The sequence below is a fragment of the Gouania willdenowi genome, chromosome 6 (genome assembly GCF_900634775.1).
Source record: "Gouania willdenowi chromosome 6, fGouWil2.1, whole genome shotgun sequence".
NCBI classification, from domain to species: Eukaryota; Metazoa; Chordata; class Actinopteri; order Blenniiformes; family Gobiesocidae; genus Gouania; species Gouania willdenowi.
The window spans coordinates 63,629,915-63,650,513 of record NC_041049.1 but is presented as its reverse complement, the minus strand read 5'-3'; the positions used below and the strand labels follow the sequence as shown (position 1 = coordinate 63,650,513).

The 20,599-nt window shown below is 38.4% G+C and overlaps 1 protein-coding gene across 2 annotated transcripts in view; it reads right to left on the bottom strand.

Annotated features, from left to right (window-relative positions):
• The window catches only part of met (MET proto-oncogene, receptor tyrosine kinase), an 88,006-nt gene that overhangs the window by 14,282 nt on the left and 53,125 nt on the right, over nucleotides 1–20,599 (bottom strand). For both annotated transcript variants that reach the window (XM_028450833.1, XM_028450834.1), the window contains exons 11-12: nucleotides 9,362–9,571; nucleotides 2,401–2,556 (exon numbers count right to left, since the gene is read on the bottom strand). In XM_028450833.1, coding sequence (XP_028306634.1) covers nucleotides 2,401–2,556; nucleotides 9,362–9,571 — 366 coding nt within the window. The remainder of the gene's footprint in view (nucleotides 1–2,400; nucleotides 2,557–9,361; nucleotides 9,572–20,599) is intronic.

The window sequence follows — 20,599 nt, the reverse complement described above, 5'->3', positions numbered from 1 at the left end:
TATTAGGGGGAAAAGGGTTGGAAAGGGTTTATAAGTGGCGAAAATGTCTTGAAAGTGGAAATTTGATGGAGAAGTGGCAGAAATGGGAGTAATGTAGCAAAAATGCATTAAAAGGAGCAAAAATATGGCAAGAAAAAGTGATGAAAATACGTTAAAATATGGCACGTTTGGCGTAGTTGCAGAAAAAGGATAAAATTAAGCAAAAATGGGCTCAAATTGTTCACAAAAATATTCCTAGTTTTTTTAAGGCATCTGGCGACGCCGTCCCAGTGTATCACAACCCGAAATGGAGCCCAGACCCCAAGGTTGAGAACAACTGGGTTAGAGGACTGTTGCATGATATTGGTATCAGCAATATTTGATCAAATGATACTGAGAAACGTGATGTCCATACATTTCATCAAATTGAATGACACAATAAATCATGCATATATACAAATAAAAGCTCTCCAACACATTGAACAATTATATACACACACAAGCATTTCAGAGAAATGAAGTTGGCATTCAGACATGGCATGCAATAACAATGACCCCCCCCCCCACACACACACACACACACACACCTCGTCTGTTGCCAAGGTCTAAAGGCAGATCACATCAGTGATATTGCTTTTGCCATTATTAGGTTTGGTGGAAATGAGGTTCCTACTGCTGTTACATCTAAGTGTGCGTGTGACACACTGTCTGGGCCAGTCTGGAGAGAGGGGATGAACAGAGAGCTGAGGGATATTGGTTGACCCTGCCCTGCAAACCCCCCTCCACCCAAATCTGATGGTCAGTTCACGCTCTCGTATTTCCAAACTGTGTTTGCTCTGAGAGCCCAAAGGACATTTTCTGCTATATCCACATACTTTAATACAGCCTTATCAATCAATCATGATCCAACATTATTGGCTGATAAAACCAAACCAGTACTCCAAAGAATTATGGGTAATGTACTGCAGTTGGACTATCAGTTAAGATATATTTCTGTTTGTTATAATAAAAGAAGCGAGGCCTGTTTCAGTTTCAAACTATTGAAACAAGTATTTAAAGAACATTAATTATGCAAATGTGGCCCATTTATCTCTATTCACATAATATGACAGACATGCATAGCAGGGGCTTTCCTTGATTCCTAGACAGGATGAACATCCTCCTGTAAATTAGAGGAACTAATGCTGCAGTGCTAACCTCCCCCTTTGAGTTACCTTTAACCACAGCACATGTTTACAGTACTACTAAAGCAGTACAGTGCTTAGTTACTCCACCTTTTAGTTACCCTGACACTTACAGTACATACTCTGCCTTGTTGCTTTTATGCATGATTGGATAAGTCGCACTCAGGCTAATTTGGCTGCTGAAGTGTACAAACGGGGAGAGTTTGGAGCCTCAACAAACACTAATTTGTGGTTTCTAACTTCTCCTAAGAAGTCTTCTGCTCATGCTTTAACCCCCGCACCTTCTTCAAAGCTAGAACAACACTGGTATTGAGTGCTGTCAGGAGGATGTGTGTTTGGGGCGTGTCTCTGGTAAAACGAGTGTTTCTTCAAACAAAAGGTGCACTTGATGAAAATGTCCTTATTGACTGAGCGTTGGTGATGCAGGTGTGCAAAGAATACAAGAACATTTGCATATGCAGCAAAGGAGAAGCCATTGGTTTACAGACATCAGACATACATTCAGAGGTGTAAAGAGTACTGATATATCCTACTCAAGTAGAAGTACTGTTACTTGATTGAAATTGTACTCAAGTACAAGTAAGTCATACATAAAATACTCAAGTAAAAGTAAAAAGTAGGACAATTAAATAGTACTAGTTACTTTCACCCCCCCATGTTTATTTTTGGTATTAAATCTTGCCACAATTCCCTTGCATACAGTAAACATCTCATGTAGAAACTTAAAAAGGAAGAGACCAAATTTTGCACAGTTGAAACTTAATAAAAAAAATTGTCAAAATGTATAATTCTTTTTAAAAATAAAACAACACCAATGATTTCAATTAAAAATAAAAATATAAATTTCAGGCTCTAAGTATAACTACATTTATGAACTCTAAAACTGAGAAAATAACCTCCATTCAATGCTGTTTTGGTGCATTATGTTTAATCTGATTGGTCGGCGATGATGTGATGCATTTGATTGTTGTCTGGTCATTTCATTTTTTTGAATTTCACAATGTCCGTTGATAATTTTAAACCAAAAAAATAATAATTTACTCAGTTACGGTCGTGTGTAGAAATGTAACAAGTTGCTTTACTTCTTTTAAAACGTACTTAAGTACAAGTAAAATTACTGATTTAGAAATATACTCAAAAAAGTTCAAGTGTTCATAAAAGCAACTCATTTGCAGTAACGTGAGTACTTCTGTTACTTCCACCTCTGCATACATTAAGTAGCAGAGCTGGCTCTCACCTCCACCTGCAGCTCCTTGGATGAAGCAGCAGCAGCTTGCAGTTCATTTGGGACGATGCACTCCAGAGTGTTTTCCACCAGGGTCAGACTCTCACAGCTGTGGTTGGACACAGTCAGAACCTGACACTTCATGGCCTCCCGGTCCATCCGGTCTCCCTGCACACAAGAGGGGATCCACTTTTACACAGAATTCATACTTTTATTTTAAACTATTGCGTTTAATTCCAAAATAATAGTTCAGACCTTAACCTAAACATGTAGTTTATTTTGCGTCAAGTAAAAGATTAGGATTTCTTCTGTATTGTCATATATACATACAAACCAGGGCAGTTCAACATGTATTATAGCTGGGCTACAACTGTATCTATCTTATCAACAATTTGAGTGCCTTACTATCCCTACTGAACTCCTGGGTGAAGAACAGGGTGGGATTTGAACCTGTGATCCTTAAGTTGCATTCTAAAATCAACGTAGGCTGGTTGCAGAGGAAACGTGGAATCAATTTCTGTACAATAAGATAAATTTACTGTTACTTGATAAGGGCAGTACACAAGACAAAAAAGTTTAGGAACCAGTAATTTAGCCCTGCACTAAAAGAAAAATTTCAAAATAAATCCAAAACACATCAGTTGTCTGAGTTAATACATGTGCTGCTCATCAGGTGATGATCTTAAATGTGTGAAATAGTTGCAGCTCGTGTGAATAACATCCCGCTCTGAGATGGGACTGGGAATACACACACAGCTGCTGGTGTCCACGTAAACAAAAGTGAGCGTGCACATACAGTATGTTACAGGAAGCTGTGAGAAAATAGCAGAGCGTCATCGGCTCTGTTTACATCTCTGACTCGCTCTCTGTTTATTCTGTCTGCTCAAAAATAGCCGCCTCGGTATTTTTGGGAACTGAAAGTCACAGCAATGACCTGACCCGAGCACAGGTCGCTGTAACTTTAGGAAGGAGTTCTGATATGTAGGAAAAACAGAAAAAGGTAACATTGATCATTCTTTGAATCCTGTCTTGGCGGATTTAATGTGAATTATTATACATATTTTTTAAAAGGTAATATGTAACGTAATATTACATTTACATTCGTAATATTTTCTGGTGTGATAAGCACAATGGCCTTAGATATAATGTACCTTGTTGTTTGTACTTGCCTAAAAGTACAAAGTTCTACAGGGAAAAATCAAACTTTTGATCAAAAATTGCCCCTTTTATGAATTATGAAGATAATGTATATCAAATTGGATAAATTTATATAATTCGTTTTTTGCCGTGTCGTTTGATAAAACTTTAACAACTCATTGTTATTATTTCACCAAACTCTGAACTCATCTTTACATATGTCCAGAGGTATAAAGAGTACTGATATATCTACTCAAGTAGAAGTACTGTTACTTGATTGAAATTATACTCAAGTACAAGTAAAGAGTAACTCAATTAAGTAGTACTTAAAGTAAAAGTTACTAGTTATTTTCATTTCTTTGGTAATAAATCTTGCCACAGTTCCCTTGCATATCGTAAACATCTTATGTATAAACTTAAAATAGCAGAGTTAATTTATTTTCCACAAAGGCATCTGTATAAAATAAAAAGGTTTGTCAAAATGTACAATTCTTATTTTATGTAAAATAACACCAATGAATTCAATTAAAAATCTAATGCACAATGCTGTTTTTGAGCAGCACGTAACATTTAATTTGAATTTTCGGCTATGATGTGATGCATTTGATTGTTGTCTGGATATTTAATTTTTGTAGTTTCACAATGTCCGTTTATAATTTTATAACAAAAAAATTATAATTTACTCAGTAACGGGTGAAATTTAGATTTAGAAATATACTCAAAAAAGTACCAGTACCCATTAAAGCAGCACAATTACAGTAACATGAGTACTTGTAATTTGTTACTTTCACCTTTACATACTGTATGTAAAACACTAGGGATGTAACCAATAATCGTAAGGCAGTTAAAAATCGATTCATAGGTATCACGGTTCATAGCAATACTCTGAAAATTGAATCGCAGTACTTTTTTTAAACAGCAGAGGGTACTATCTATTTATCCTTCTCTTGTCCAGAAGTGTAGGCAGAGGGTGGAATCTGCTACTACTTTCTTTCTGACCGCCTTCTACTCTTAAACATGTTCATAAATGATTCCTTACCCCTTTAGCACCGAAAGAATATCTGTAATATTACGTGAATATCTGTAAAAGTCACGTTTTTCTATTAGCTCTGTCTGCTAGCGCATAGCATCTCTTCTTCACTGCATGAATATATGAATGCCAACCGACCACTGGAATACCAGCGCCCTCTGCTGGTCCATACAAATATCTGATGTAAATACAGTGAAATGACTGTTTTCTTTTTAAAAGTCCAATTGTTAAGGCACAAAATACATTTTCAGTTGCACTTTTAAAAAGAAAAAGAACTATTATGCAGTTTTGCATTGTTTACTATAGAACCATAATTTAAATTAATGGGCTTCTTCTTCATTTGTATTATTCCTTTATTTATTTCATTCAAGATTTATTTTTAGTAAAATTGCATTGTTTTGAATAGTTTATCAAGGGATTCTTTTGACAATAAAAAATAAAAGGAAAATAATACAGTATTTTCTAGTTTTTTCCTGAAAAAAACAAAGGAATATTTTTCAGTCATCAGTTGTCTACAGTCCCATTTTGTAAAATAAATCGTGAGAGAATGGTATCGTGAACCCAGAATCGTGAATCGAATCGTATCAGGAGTTGAGTGACTTCCCATAAAACACTGTAAGCCAACAATGGGTTAGCAGCTAACGACCGCACGTTAGTTAGCTAATCATGAGTACCAGTAGTTTTGTAGCATTTTCATGTGGTTGTATTTTTCCCTTTTTTTTCTTTTTTAGAAAGTTATGTAAACGTTCCTGTATAAAATAGCAACATCATGTTTAACTGAACGCTGAACAAGTGGCACAAAGTAAGACAAAAGCTCTTTAGTTTGTTTTTCTCTTTTCCACTCTGCCTTTTTTCTTTAAAACACACATGTACATAAACACACTTGTTTTAAAGCAGCAGAAAGCAATAAAGAGAACTATCACATTCCTAGCGTGACAGCCTGGGATTTTCCAATTTGACACAGAGTGGAGGCTCGCACCTGTTCCTATACACGCGCGCAAACGCACACACACACACACACACACACACACACACACACACACACACACACACACACACGCACACACACACGCACACGCACAAAACTCTTTGTGCATCCACAACAGAAGAGGTGACAAGTAAGTAGTAGTAAAAAATACTGTACTTTGTTACTATACTTAAGTAGTTTTTGTGGTATCTGTACTTTACTTGAGTATTTATTTATTTTTAGCAACTTTTACTTTTACGGTTTACTTTTTTAAACAAATACCTGTACTTTCTACTAGGCAGGTCCCTAAGTTTTATGGTTAAAATTTTCAAGGTTTTAAAAATGTTGAACTCAAAGCTGCTTGGGGTTTAATTGAGCTTTTGCACATTTTTTTTTTTTTTGACACATTTTATTTCCTAAACTGTATCTGTAATGAGTGCTAAATTATCCAGGTGTTTATAAAGGGTAACAGATTTAATTTATTTCCATGAACCGGTTTTCTATGAGTTCCTAAATCTTATCTAAGTTTTATAGAGCATTTTCATTTCTTTTTTCCTTGACACATTTTATTTACAAATTGTATTTATCATGAGTGCTAACCTCTCCAGGTGTTTAAAGGTAACAGATTGAACTTGTTTCCATGTACCAATATTCTACAAGTTAATAAAAAGATATGGAATTTGTTGGTTTAAAAACCTCTTTTATTATTGAAGGGACATTTGTTTTACTTTTTTACTTAAGTACATTTAATAGCATGTACTTTGTACTTTTACTCAAGTAAAGGAGCAACTTCAATACTTTTACTTTTACCAGACTCAATTTTTATTCACGTATCTATACTTTACTTGAGTACTGAAGACTAGCACTTTTGCCACCTCTGTTATTATCTGTTATCAAGATTATCCAATCCCGTCGTTCCCTCTTATAGAGCATGAAACTGAATGGAAAGATCAAGAACCACCCTAGTTGTCACACAGATCATTGGTTGTGAGTCTCTCTTCATTCTCCCATAGAGCCATTGGCAGCGATAAAAGCCTCACGGCCCCTGGCCCCTGGCCAAAGCCAACAGCCGGGTTCCTTCATGTGCCACTTTACTAATGCAGCGCTGTCAGAGAGAGGTAAATATTTCTTTATTTGGCCGTTATTTTCAGCCATGTTGGGGCTGGGACTTATCAGATGCTCCTAAATGAGCCTTGAGTTTTCAGAGGGCCTGGTACCCACAGCTGCCCCCCCCACCCCACCTCCCACCCCTTGGGTAAATACTGTCTGGACTGAAGGGAAGGCTAAAGGGAGGGCATAAGAGGTGGCGTAGCTAAGGGATTTAGTAGTGAGGCCAGGGTCACGTCTGGGGAAAACTTGGGCGAAAAGGACAGCTATAGGAGCACTCGCATGAGGTTAAGCACAGCTGCCGGGGACCGTCAAGCAGCAGCCTAAGAAAACAAGGAAAATAGTGGAAAAATGTTTTTTTTAACTTTGCTCATAAGATAGTAAATCTTTAATTAAACCACTATTTTTGCAAACAACGCAAAAACATTTTCCTCAAGCTTTTAAACGGGAAAGTCAAACAATGGCCAAAATCTACAGTAGCACCGCCATGAATGTGGGTATGGGTAGACGTAGCACCTCTGATGAAGAGGATCTGTCACACCCTTTCAGAAGATTTTGCCTCTTACCGCGCCTTCTCAGTGACTTTGTATGTAATCTGGCCCCGCGAACATTTTGCGCCCTGTCCGGTGTGAACGCAGCATAAGCTGATAGCGTGTAACAAAAGCAAATAACAAAGAAAGCCTGTATTGTAATCAGCTCTCTGAATTCCACACCCCCAACTCAGATGCCGTTTTCAAAGACAAAGTTTGCCATTTTCAAATCTTTGATACGGTTATATGAAGCAGAAAGGGCTTTCATTTTAACTTCAACTAGCATATTTTGCATAAAAAAAAAAAAAATCAAAAATCACTATTTTCTCAGGTTGTTGTCCTTTTTCACCATTTCTGTCATGCTGACTTGTTCCTGTTTTTTGTTTTTTTCCATTCTGGTGTATATGTAGGTGATGTGGGTTTGATCATTAAAACCGGTACCAAAAAGACTTCCTGGCTTGTGTCTGCGTCCACACAACTGTCTGAACAACAGTCCTGTTACGTTTTGGTAAAAAGAGTGTCTATATTTGAAACTAAGACTATTAGAGTGAAAATTCAAACAAAAACAAAGAAAAAAGAGGAAGTAATTCATTGTTCCTACGAGAGGCTCTAGAGGCTTTGGTGGCTTGTTTTAAAGACAGCATTAATATGTCAAGAGTTTTGACCTCGGCAGCAGAACAATGTAATCCAACAAAGAGTGCGCTAGTAGAGATACAATAGCGGCAAAGGAATAGAGGGTGTAAATGATGGGAAACAAAGTCCACGTCCTGTTTTTCTTTCTCTATTGTTTCCTTCTCGCTTCATGAATGGATTTATGTGAGAACGAGTGGAGTAAACGGAGGTAAGGTGCAGTGACATGAACTCAAATCTGGCTCCAAACCCATGGTCCATCCAACTCAGACAACACGTGTCATGTTTGTTTGCAGAGTAGAGTCAGTAAAGAACTGAATCTGGTTGAATTGACCAGTTTTTGACCTCTTGCTGTCTATGTTATTGTAAACTTCAAAGGAAATATCAAAGGCAATCAGCAGAAGTCCTCTGACAGACTGGCATTTGACAGTCGAAACATGTCAGGAGGTAAAGATTTCCTGAAAAACCTTGTGTAAATAAACCAAAGCTCAACTTAACATACGGTTCAAAAAGAAGACAAAAAGAATCATCAAAGGCGATCAGCAGAACTCCTCTGAAGAAGACTGGCAGTTGACAGTCAAATATGTCGAGATAATTTTTTTTCCCGAAAAACCTTGTCTGAATAAACAAAACCTCAACTTAACCTACGGTACTCTTCAAAAAGAAGGTAAAATGAATCTTGCTGGAACTATATGTTGGTGTTTGTTTAAGCACTACTAGAGATTTTCCAAATTATTACAGGTTTTAAACCTAACCAAATTGAACCTTAGGGGACGTCTATGGAATTTCTCAGGCACGACCCAGGGTTATAATGAGGACAATAGACGATATCAGGAAGCAGGATAAGATCACTGCTGGAAAGGAGTTTGGTCTTTCAAACAGATATCACATGGACAACCCTTAGGCCAAATATTCTGATATCTGTGATACAAGCACGTGTACCCAAGCACCTCCAACCGGGCACCGCTACCCCACACCAATGCAGCCAGCACAGTCCCCGTGACGTTTGGAAACTTAAAACTGTCACACTCAAAGGCAAAATAAAAAAATATATTTGTTTTAGCAGATACCCGACTATGTGTGGACAAGGTCTTAGAGTCAGCTGCAGGGACACGTCCCAATGCAGCCACTGCCCCCCCCACCTGGTGATGTACTGGATACAGGGTGGAACATCAGTGTACATCCACCCTGCAGCTGACCATAGCGCACCGTTATGTAATCCTTTTTAAAATGTAATTGTGCAATCCGCAATGTTGAAAGCTAGCATGATTAACCTTAATATGCTTAACATGTTTAAACAAAAAAATATCTGTAATAATATTTAGTTTGGATAAAACATTGCTGTTTAGACACAGACATTTTCCAGTGATATTTTAACGTAATACCTTAAAAACTGTATCTTTACCCATATTCGTAAATAAACAAGGAATATAGAACAATTACTACTTTCTTTAAATCTCCTGGCCATAAATGATATTTTTTTCTACCATGTTGGACCCAATACATTTTCATATTAACAACGAATTATCAAAGTCAAACATGGTTGGATAGGTCAAAGCACAGGTTACTCACTTTCAGCTTCAGGACACTCTTGTTGTCCTTGGAGGTGAGTTTGGGATCCTGGAAAAGAGGGTCCTCCACGTAGATCAGGTCCGACTGCTCTGTTGCATAACCGTCTAGGATAAACGCCACTTTGGTGACCACTGGTGGCTGCAGCGACAGTTTGGCCAGGGAAGGTGTGGTACACTGGATGGAGGTCCGGTTTTCCCCGTACACGCAGCTCTAAGTTACAAAGAAAGTTTGTATCAATCAAACCAAGCCTACAACCAAAAATAAGCAATAGTGTGATGATGATGCATTTTACAGTCAAGACGAATAATATGTCTACACACAAGGACAAGCACGTAAACTGACTCCAACCATTTGAAATCTTCTCTCAGCCACATAATATAAAAACAACAATGCAATGATTCTGAGCTTTGCAGCTCCTTTTCTGTGCAATACATTAAGGATGCAGAGTTTCATCCCACGTTGGTGTCAGACTTTCCAACTCTCCTAAGAAAGAGGACAGGCAGCTTGGAAAGCTGGAAACACGAGGTGAAAACTCCAGGAGCTGAAGATGAAGTGAAGAGTTATTTTATTGGGTGAAATAATTTACTCTAAATCCAAGGTCATATCTGAGTCTGTGTAACTGTCATAACGGGAAATACAACATGCACTCACAAACAAATTGTGAGAAGCTGGATTTCCATTTCAGATTTTTCGCAAAATAAAAGCGATATTTCAAAATGTCGACAAAGTAAAATTGCGCTTTGAACGTGTTTCCATTAAAGGCTGTTTTGAGCAGGAGCCTTGTAACTCCCGTGAAATTTCATCCCGCGAGACTTCGCTGCAGGAAGACGGACGCTCCAAACCTCCTTATAACACCCTGTATTCCTTTGTTGTTTCACGTCTAATGTGGCAGTAATAATCTTTAAGTATAATGCTAAGAAATGTCCCGATCTACTCTTCTGTTTACACATACCGGGCCATGTTTTCTCGGAGAGAAGTGGTCATGTGACCAGGTACCTCACATTCTGTGACGTGTATTTGCGGAAAAAGTGTTTCCATTTTGCGACACATTTCAATATCGAAACATCTGAAATTCCTTCTCATGAAAGCGTAAAAACTTTTTAGCGATATTTGAGTGTTTTTTTTTTTTTTTTTGGAATTCATGTGTTTCCTTTACCAGTTTTTATTGGGTTATTTAGATTTTGCGCATTTTCAACGGTAATGGAAACGCAGCTTAAGAGTCTCCATGTTAGCAGGATACCAGCGGAGAAGCTGAATAATATATTTTCAGTGTTTGTATAGCACACTCTGCACAGAATCCTTTAATTTGACTCAATGCAACATCTGCACGGGCTTCCATGTGGTGTCTTCTATGCTTTGAATGTGCAGAGCTGACCTTAAGTGCAGGGTGCAACATGTGGACAGAAACATTAGAGTATATCAAAATAAAGAGAAAACCGTAATTATTGTTAGAAATCAGACCAAATATAAAGCTGTGACTCTTCATTGAAAAAGTTATAAAGAGAGCATGCGGTTTTCCCAGCATGTCACGAGTGCAGATAAGGAGGCAAGAAAAGGGTGGAAGAAAATTTTACTTCCTCCATCCTTTCATTTGAAAAAGGGATCATGATGGATTAGATTTCCCTCTTTAAAACAAGAAAGAAATGGTCAAATACAATTCGTACTTTTTAGTAGATTTTTCTGTAATAGTAAAGTGACAAAAAAGGGATGGATAAGTTTGTGTAACCATTAGTCATCTATACTGATGCTTTCAACAGGAGACAATGGGGCACTAAACATTGTGTGTAATGACACATTAACCTTCATTGAATACAACAATTGTTCAGTAGTTCCTTAGTCATTATGTTTATGGAAAGCTCTCTTTTTTTTTTTAGAACATTCCTCTCATTTCTCCTTTCAAAGTCATTCCCCCATGCTTTAAATAGAAGTTTAAAGGTCCCATGTCATGCTATTTTTCACCCATCTCCATTTGTTCTAAGAACCCCAAAAACATAGCATTTAAGGTTTATTTACCCAAACTCACCTGTTTTAGTCTCTGAAAAGTCACTTTCTGAGCAACTCTACACAAACGAGCTGATTTGCGTCCTACTTATGCATATTCATGAGTGGGCGTGTCTATAGATGGGACACTGACTTGCTCCTCCCCGTAGAAAAGTTGATTTAGCGTAACATGGGCCCTTTAAAAGTCATCTTATTCAATTTGGGGCCAGTGTTTAGTTATCGCTCTTTTATCTGCGGCTGAAAACCTTCAGCATGTCGGTCTCTCTCTTACTAAGGCCTTTTGGTGTTTGTCCAAGCTTTATATGCAAAGTTTCGAGAACTAACTGCTCCACATTGCTCCATAAAGTCTTCAAATACCGGCAGAATTTAAAGATATGAATGACATTTTCTCCAATAAATAAAAAATAAACCTATTATATATATTTTAAAGTTGAGAAGCTAAATCCTGTTCCAGCTTTGAATGCTACATTCTTCAGGCTTGGTTCTTCTCCAAAAACACTTAATAAACACTGAAGCAACTCTGTCAATGTGTGGCTGAAACGTCTTGATGCACTTGTCAAACTAAGATGTAGCAATCTGGAGACGCTGCGTGCATCTGCACACACTAAGCAAATGCAACCAGCTGTACACATAATCAAAACCACACTCTATATATGACAACATGATGATCAAAACAGGCATGTACAAAAGCAAGTGAATGTGTGTGTTCTGGTGCGTGTGCGGGGGTGGCACGAGGTCACCCAACAACAGCAATCCCATTAACCTCCCTCCTCCTCTGCATACCACTGGGAGCATGAAGGGGCTGTTGAGTAACCCCCACCTGCTCCTACAGCTTCTTCATCATCACCCAGGGCAAAGAACGGGAAAATATCCTCAGAATTAGTGGAAACTTCTGTCAGTTTTCATTGTTCGCTCCACAAGGTAACAGCCTGTAGGTCGGGAGCAGCTGTAAATACAATCCGTGGGCAGCGCGAGAGGTTTACAGAGTGATGAGAGAAGCAGCGATGTGAGAAACCTCTGGCGTCCTCATAGGATCATTAGTGTAAAAGCCTGAGAAAAGGCCAAGTATCAGACATCTACAGTGATTCATGCTGCCAATCGAACTTATTGACATTGATTTCTATTGAACAGTATCTGCTACGAGTCCTAAGACTGGCGTTTCTAATTAATTTATCCAAAGTCTGCTAAATAGCAAAGGCTCCTCCAATACTTATTTTCCAGAACAGCTTTTTCTCATTTGCATACACGAGGTCACACCTGACGCGAGATCTGATCGTAACGTATGATCGCGTCAGAAATTATTAATACCGAAGCTTGCCTGAACATGGTCGAAAGCACCTTGTACGCACAGATCTGAACATACGAACGGTTGATAGATGAGGGCCATTGGGTGTAAGGTGGGGTACACCCTGTACATGACACCAAACAACCATTCACTCGCTCATTAAATTGAGAGATTACAGTCATTTAACATGCCTGTTTTTGTTTTGTTGGAGGAAGCTGAAGTACTCGCACAAAACTCACTTAACCAAAAGGAGAACACGGTCGATCATTGTCTAAAGTTAAACCTCCTCCAGTCAATAGGCATTGCGTTTATGTTCAACTCATTCTGGTTAATGTCTAATCTACTGCTAAATTTGGCACACTGGTTTCCAAAGCTGACATCCTTTCAGCTGGAGGTTTATGCTTAATACTTAGTAATGTGTGTTAGATCTTTGAATTTGTTAATCACTCAAAGAAACTTGAGTCAAGTAGCTTTTCAGCTAGAGTTAGGGTTGTTAAGATATTAACCTGAGGATCTGTGGTTTTAATTTTAAATTGATTTGATCATTTCACATGATTTCTCTACAGGGATTCATGTTTCGGTTTTGCTGCTTTGACATAGATTCTCTGGACTTTTGTCAGACTTGGTGTGCCTCGCTATGACTTCTTCAGTTGTGTTTGGGTAGTGATGCTGCAAATCATTTTGGAATAATGTGTTGAAGCCCTGATGGGGATTGGATTTTCTTCTGTCACACTCAACAATCCCTCTCCTTATGTCTGGATTGTTTGGCTAGTGTGAGTGAAAATGTGCCGTGGTTGAGGACAACATGCTTGGCTGGCATGGCTGCGCTGGAAGAGGTGGGCTGGAGCACAATACACTTGGTCACAAATGCATGCACCATGCGACCATCCATTCACTACAATTGCAATGGCGGCATCGAAAGGTTCACGTTGGTCTGGTGAAGAGGTGGAGTTTTACAGATTTAGACAGAGGACAGCATCAAGACATGAATATGAGATGAGGTATGTGTTGGAGGCAGGTCTGAGTACACTTAGGCTAACCATGGATTTCCACTGGATCCGTAACTGCTACTCTGCGTAACTGCAGCCCAATCTGCTGTTCGGCGATCCCCACCACTTCCGGTTTTGCTGCAAATAATCAGATCTCGCTAATTCACGTGTAATCACGCGTTATATGTATGTGATTCAACCATGGATAAATGCAATATTTGTCTGTGAAATACGATGCTCGTATGGACAAGTGCTCGGATTGGGCCAAACATGGTATTAACGTTAAGGTCTGGTCCCCCCCATATCCGAATATGTGCTTGGTTTTCGGGTTGAGTCCGAATTGCGCCCACAAGAGCCAAAACGCACAATTTTCGGACCAAAAAAAAGTGTTCATTTTGTCAAAAATATAGTATCAGTGAACAGGTTTTATTCCCCTGAGTCTGAATATGTGCTCGGTTTTCGGATAGTCTGAAAAGTGCCCCGGAAGGTCAGTGATTTCCTCTGCCAGGGGTAACCTCTGTCAATGGATGGAATTATGATCCGCCACAAACACAGAGTATTTTATTTTGAAAATAATCCGGATATTTTATTCTGTGTCTATGCAGTTTCGGAATTGGTGGAAATTGGGGGTTAAGGATTGTCTTGACCTTTATGTGAGCTACTTATGGTAAAGTTCCTAGTAATTGGCATCTGTAGTCTCTGGGTTCGGTTTCCTGTATATGTTTTTGCACTCCCAGTCTGGTGAGTGTGCATGCTGGCTAAATGAGAAGATCCCTCCCCTCTCCCCTGTCTCTCTCTGTCTGTATTTGTACTTTTCATACAAAAGAGTGCAGCGCAAAACTCCTACATTTAGAAAAGACAAACAGCATACCTCAATGTTGAACATCATGATTTTAAAAGACAGCACAATAAGTGACACATTTTACACATAAACTCAGAGCCAAACTCGGAGAAAGCATGGACACCCATGTGTCCCCGTTTTGCCTTCGCTGCATGATTTAAAGTGCACTAGGAAACTGAACAATTGCTCAGTCATTGTCTGCAGGTCATCCTAACCCAGTCCTGTCCGCAGCTGTATTTTGGCCAGTCTTTGATTTGTTCTGATATAAATTCATATTTATCCTTTGTTTATTAAATTACATTTTGTTTGGGAGTTACTGCTGCTGTCTGCTGCCCCATTATCTCTGTATGTACATCACACTTCCTAATCTCTGTTTTTGGCTATACATATGGTTATTATTAGCAGTTATCCTGTTAAAAACCCAGGGAAATGATCTATTCAGTGGAGATCCATCCCATTAATCCCTGAATGTGTCACCGGGTGCAGGAATGACATTGTATTCAGGTTAATCTTATATTCAAGTGTTCTATATAGACTCTGTGATGTATTTTTATCCCTACAATAAAGATAATGCACCCACATAGATTTGTCAGAGACTGTATAAGTCTGCATTGCATTCTGCCCTATAGAGTGGATGGCAGCAGGATTTAATCAGTGTGGACAAATAGAGGAACATAACTCAAAGACTGCAAAGTAACCCACATACCAGAACCTGTACCTGTTTTCTATTCTCTACCAAAGCCTTTTCTACACCCCCTGTCTTGTTTTACACTGATAAATTACACACCTCTGCACATATAATCTTGTCTTTTGGCCCATCAACAACTTCACACTCTTTTGATGCTTTGAAGCACTTTGACCGTTGACAGAAGGTAAAATGTTCCTCATCACACTTGCATTGCCCTCTTGCAGCCTGGCCCCTTCCAGCTGTGGGTGGGGGGCATGGGAAAGGCGCTCAGGTGTCAGCTGGAAGGATTTAGTCCACTGGAGTGAGACAGAAGGGGGGTAGCAGGACACGAAACAAGCCAAATTATGAATTTGGGGCGACAGGTGTCTGGCCACGGTGGAGTCTTCGGTTTAAAGCCAACTTTGCCCGAGCGAGGCATAAAGAACCCTCCCTCTGTTAGCACAGCACTGCACAGATTACTCCTCTGAGCGTTTTTTTCTTCTGCATCTACAGCCTATATGACATTGGACATGCTAGCTTTCCACTGCAGATCGTAAAAGTAAAGAAATAAATTCCTTGATGTTTGTGGGAAAGCTGAGACTCAGTGGGTTTACTGTAGATCTGAGAGCAGATATCAATTCAACACAAGCTGTTTTTCTATGCTTGGGCTCCAGCTGAGAACCTCTGTGGCTGACTTTTCCAACACATTCCTGGCTTTCTTTTCCCTGCAATTTACCTTAAGTGTGAACGTTGAAATAATTCATACTGGGGGAGAACTGATTTTGTCGACTGCGTTGGTATCTAGACAATCATCTAAAGGTTTACGAGAGCAGCTCCTGAGGAGTGGCATGGCGGCTCACATTACCCCCACAATTTCCCTTTTTTTCCTTTGCTGCCGTTGGAAAACCTCTGGGATGTCCGTCTGTGAAAGACCGTTGGCTCTATACTGAGGGGTTCAGACAATAAGACACTTATAGCGTCTCTTCCCAGGCTCATACCTACCCCATCCCGTTTACTGGAAGGAATTTCACAGGCGACAGCTGGAGCCCTCCTTCATGCGATCCTTTCCTAAACCATTAGGCACATTGCTCCTCTCTTCATGCTACTTCCAGCTCTGCAGACAAACCTAACATTTGTTGGCTTTTTTCTTCTTTTTTTTTACCCCTCTTCCTTCATTTCTTATTCTTGTGAACAATTAAGCATCCAAGTAGGGATTGGTCTCCACATGCTGTCTTTAGGTTCCTAGCTGATCACTATCAAAACACATAATTCAAGCTAAAAGTGTCATGAACCCTGGCTGCACTGGTTGAAACCCAAAGGCTGTAACAGCGTTCTCACATTGAGACAAGTATAATGCTCAACAATGTAAAATATAGGTAACAGAACAGGCTTTATACTCTACATGTTGCTTCTATAAACTGCCAAAGGAAAGGAGAAACAGCCAATTGTTTTGCAATTTGTCATAATTTCGGGCTGATTTAGGAGACAGCTGATGCAATAAACTATATACACTTGAAGAGTGAACAGTGGTTCTCCACTCATTTGGCTTTGAGGCGCATCATCACCCCTAAAAAAAAGCTGTGATGGAAAACTTTCAATTTCATCAAGAAGTTACACAAAAAAAGGATCAGTTTGATATAAATCATATTTTATGATAAATAGCTGTTGAGTGAAGTTTTGTCATTACGTTTTTTTCTGAGAAAATTCATATTTTCATAGTGTTTCCATCCAGAAACTAAGAAAAATGTGCTTCCATCAATGGTTAAAAGCCTAAAAAACTTTCTAAAGAAACCAAATGAGTGACAATTATATATGTAAGAAAATCTGTCATTTCAGAACTAACTGAAATAAAGTCTGCAATCCACTTTTTAATTCCAGATTCACCAGTTGAGAACCTCTAAACTAAACTACAGGTACAACACTCAACACTCTTGACTGATTTAGTGGCTCCTGAATAGATTTATTTTCTATCGTTTTTTTTTTAAAATCATTTCCAGTCCTATCATGCCTGGGGTGGGACATTTTATTTGTTAATTTTCCTCTCTTTCAAGTACACACTGTAATGCCATTGTGTACGCCTTAGGGATATACGTACCCCTATTTGAGAAACACTGCTTTAGGGCATCCCATTTGGCCAGCACGAAAAAAGTAAAAATGACACAAAGAATCAACAAATTCAGTTGTAGATATCTCAGCCACTCCAAATACATATGATGGAAGTCTTTTTAAAAGCTAATTATTGAAAGAACTCTCCATATTTCCAAAAATCTTGCAATTTCACTCCAAGTATTCCCCAATATTTCCCCGAATTAAATACAAATTAATCACAATATTATGTAAATTTGAGTGAAGCTCCTGCAGGGACTCAGATCTTTCACTTATTGCTTGGATATTATTGGTGCCTCACAGACTTAACTTATCATTTAAAGGTGGAGGTGTATATTATTGTTGACACTTCTTGTTTTCCAGCCTATAATCTGTGGCCCACTTGAGATCAAACAGGTCCATATTTGGCCACTTAACTAAAATGAGTTTGATACCCCTGGTCTAGATCCTATATTACAAATAATTATGTTATGTTATTTTATAACTGCCACCACGTGCACTTTTTCACACTGTAAAGTGAAGCCCCGGGGAATAAGGAGGACAAAAATGTCCTGTATTCAAAGCATCTTGTTCACTGCCTTCTTTCAGACACAGTCTAATTGGTCAAAGATGCAGTGATAACAACTGCTCAAGAGCCACAGCTCAAGAGTGATGGAACAGACATGTTCTTACCAGCAGTTTCTGAATTACAACATGGATTTGGGAGCCCTGGAGCTGCATGTGCTCTCACTGATCTGGTGGAACGAAGCCGGAGCTCCCTGGGGAGCCATCAGCCTCTGACCTGATCGCAGGTCAACGATCGGGGCGGGAGAAGCTGGAAAATGAGACGCTGCCGGCAGTGCTTGTGTTGTTTATGTGTGTGTGTGTGTGTGCGTGCAGAGGTGAAAGTAGCGGATTACGTTACTGTAATTGAGTTGCTGTTTTGTGCATTTCTAACTCAGTATTTTTACTTGTACCTAAGTACGTATTAAAAGAAGTAAAGTATTTTTTTTTCTACATTTCTACACTCAACCGTTACTGAGTAAATTTTTTTTTTGACTGTTTATGTTTCGACTGTCTACTGCCTGTCTTCTTCAGAGGCGTCTGCTGATTGCTTTGATGTCAGGATATCAAAGTAAATTTCCTGAAAAAAAAGTGGTCATAATAAATAACATCTGTTTTAGAGTCCATAATTTTAGCTATACTGAGAATTTTTTTTGATTTTGAATTAATTTCATTGGTGTTATTTCATTTAAAAAATGTATTACCAAAAATAAACATGGGGGTAAAAGTAACTAGTAACTTTTACTTTGAGTACTATCTAATTGAGCTACTTTTTACTTGTACGTGAGTATTTTATGTAGTACTTACTTGTACTTGTACTTGAGTACAATTTGAATCAAGTTACAGTACTTCTACTTGAGTAGATATATCAGTACTCTTTACACCTCTCTCTCTCTCTGTTTGTGTGTTTGTGTGTGTGTGTGTGTGTGTGTGTGTGTGTGTGTGTGTGTGTGCGTGTGAGACGTCAGATTAGAGACTTATTTCTGTCACTAACTCAAACTGATTTGAGTTAAATTATTATTCTATGGGAGTATTAACTAAGTATTTGCTAAATGCTTCTCTCCTGACTAAACCTGCTGCAGCGTGTGCCTCAGGTTGACAGATAACATCACCACAAAGCACTGCTTGTCCTCAAACTGCCGCCCGAAGGCAAACACACACACACACAAACACACACGCGGACAACAGCACACCTCTTTTATGTGTAAAGAGCTGCTGTTTGTTTTGGCTCAACTGGAAACCTGTCACTTAAGGAGAAAAAGGAGTAAAGATTTTCCCAAACTGTGACAAAAAAGGGTCTTGAAGTGATGAAGAGCTGCTAACCAACTGCTTAGAGCACATTTGTCAAACTCAAGGCCTGGGGGCCAAATCTGGACCTTTAAAGCATCCAAATCGGCCCACAGGGGAAAGTAAAAATGACTGAGAAAAAAAGAATCATTGAGTAAATGACCAAATAATGTAGTTGTGGATCTCTCAGTAGGGTTACAAAGGAGCCTAAAATATCTGGTAAATTTCCACGGGATTTGGAAATTTTGGCAATATTAAAAAAAGAGAAACCTTTCATGGGAATTATTTATTGAGTTTAAGCAAAAATTGGGCGTAATTTTAAATCACTGTATCATATCCAAAAATGTAACACTTCATCAGATTTATTTGGAAGTAGAACTTTACAATTATTCAAGTGCAGTTTCATCGAATTTGTCACAAATGCAATGAAATTCTACAATATTTGCAGGGGTTCAGTTTTCCCATGCTTGTAGAGCACAATGGAAGTCATTTTTACTCTCAAATTGTAGAAAGAAACCTAATTTATCCAAATGTTTTCCAAAAAAAATATATATATATAGTCCCTAGCTGTCACTTATTGCTTAAATACTGTGGGTGTCTTATATACTACATACTTTTATTTCATTTCATATAGAGTTAGATTTGTGTATTTATTACTCAATAAAAAAAAACAAAATCACTTCAATCTTCTTTCATTGAAAATATTTTTTTTAATTGATTTTTTTTCTTTGATTGAAATGTTTTAATTTTGATTGAATAATAAAGACACAAATGTACTACCCATAATATAGCCCAAATGTTCAAATGCAATTATTCGGGTCTCAAATATTTTTATTGCATTTGAACATTTTTTGTTTTGTTTAACTTTTTTGAAAACATAATAAAATACTAATAAAAAAACACTTTTTTAATTAATAATAATTCATTTTTAATTTTTTATTGAAAAGTTTTTTTGCAATTGAATAATAAAGACACAAATCTACCTCCATACATTTATGCATGGAAATGCAAAGTAGCACTAATGTGGAAATTGTTCGATTCCCAACCTCTGCGGCCCACTTCAGGTCAAACTTATCTATAATTGGTCCCTGAAATAAAATTAGTTCGACATCTCTGGCTTATAGTCTAATTCACCCAGAGTTTGTGTCATGCTTCTGGTGAAATATGTCATTTTTGGCTTTTAACACAATTTTCTCAAATGACTGACTTTTGTGCCTTGTAGATTCTGTGCTCCCATGATCACATGACGCACTGCACTGTCTGCTTTATGAGTTGGATCTCCACTTTAGCCTCACTAAGTTTCCAGACACAGGAAACACAGCAGATCTGTCCCTCTCATCAGAATAACTCGGGCAGTGAATAAAAAGGCCAATATATTTCCATTCAAGAATAGAAATGTGCTGCGATGCTTTTCACCATCTCGTCCACCACCTCAACTAAAGATAAACTATCAAAAACTTCATCCAAAGGTACCGTCCTGAAGGTCATGAGTCTTTCTGTGCATTGCATGTTCTCTCTA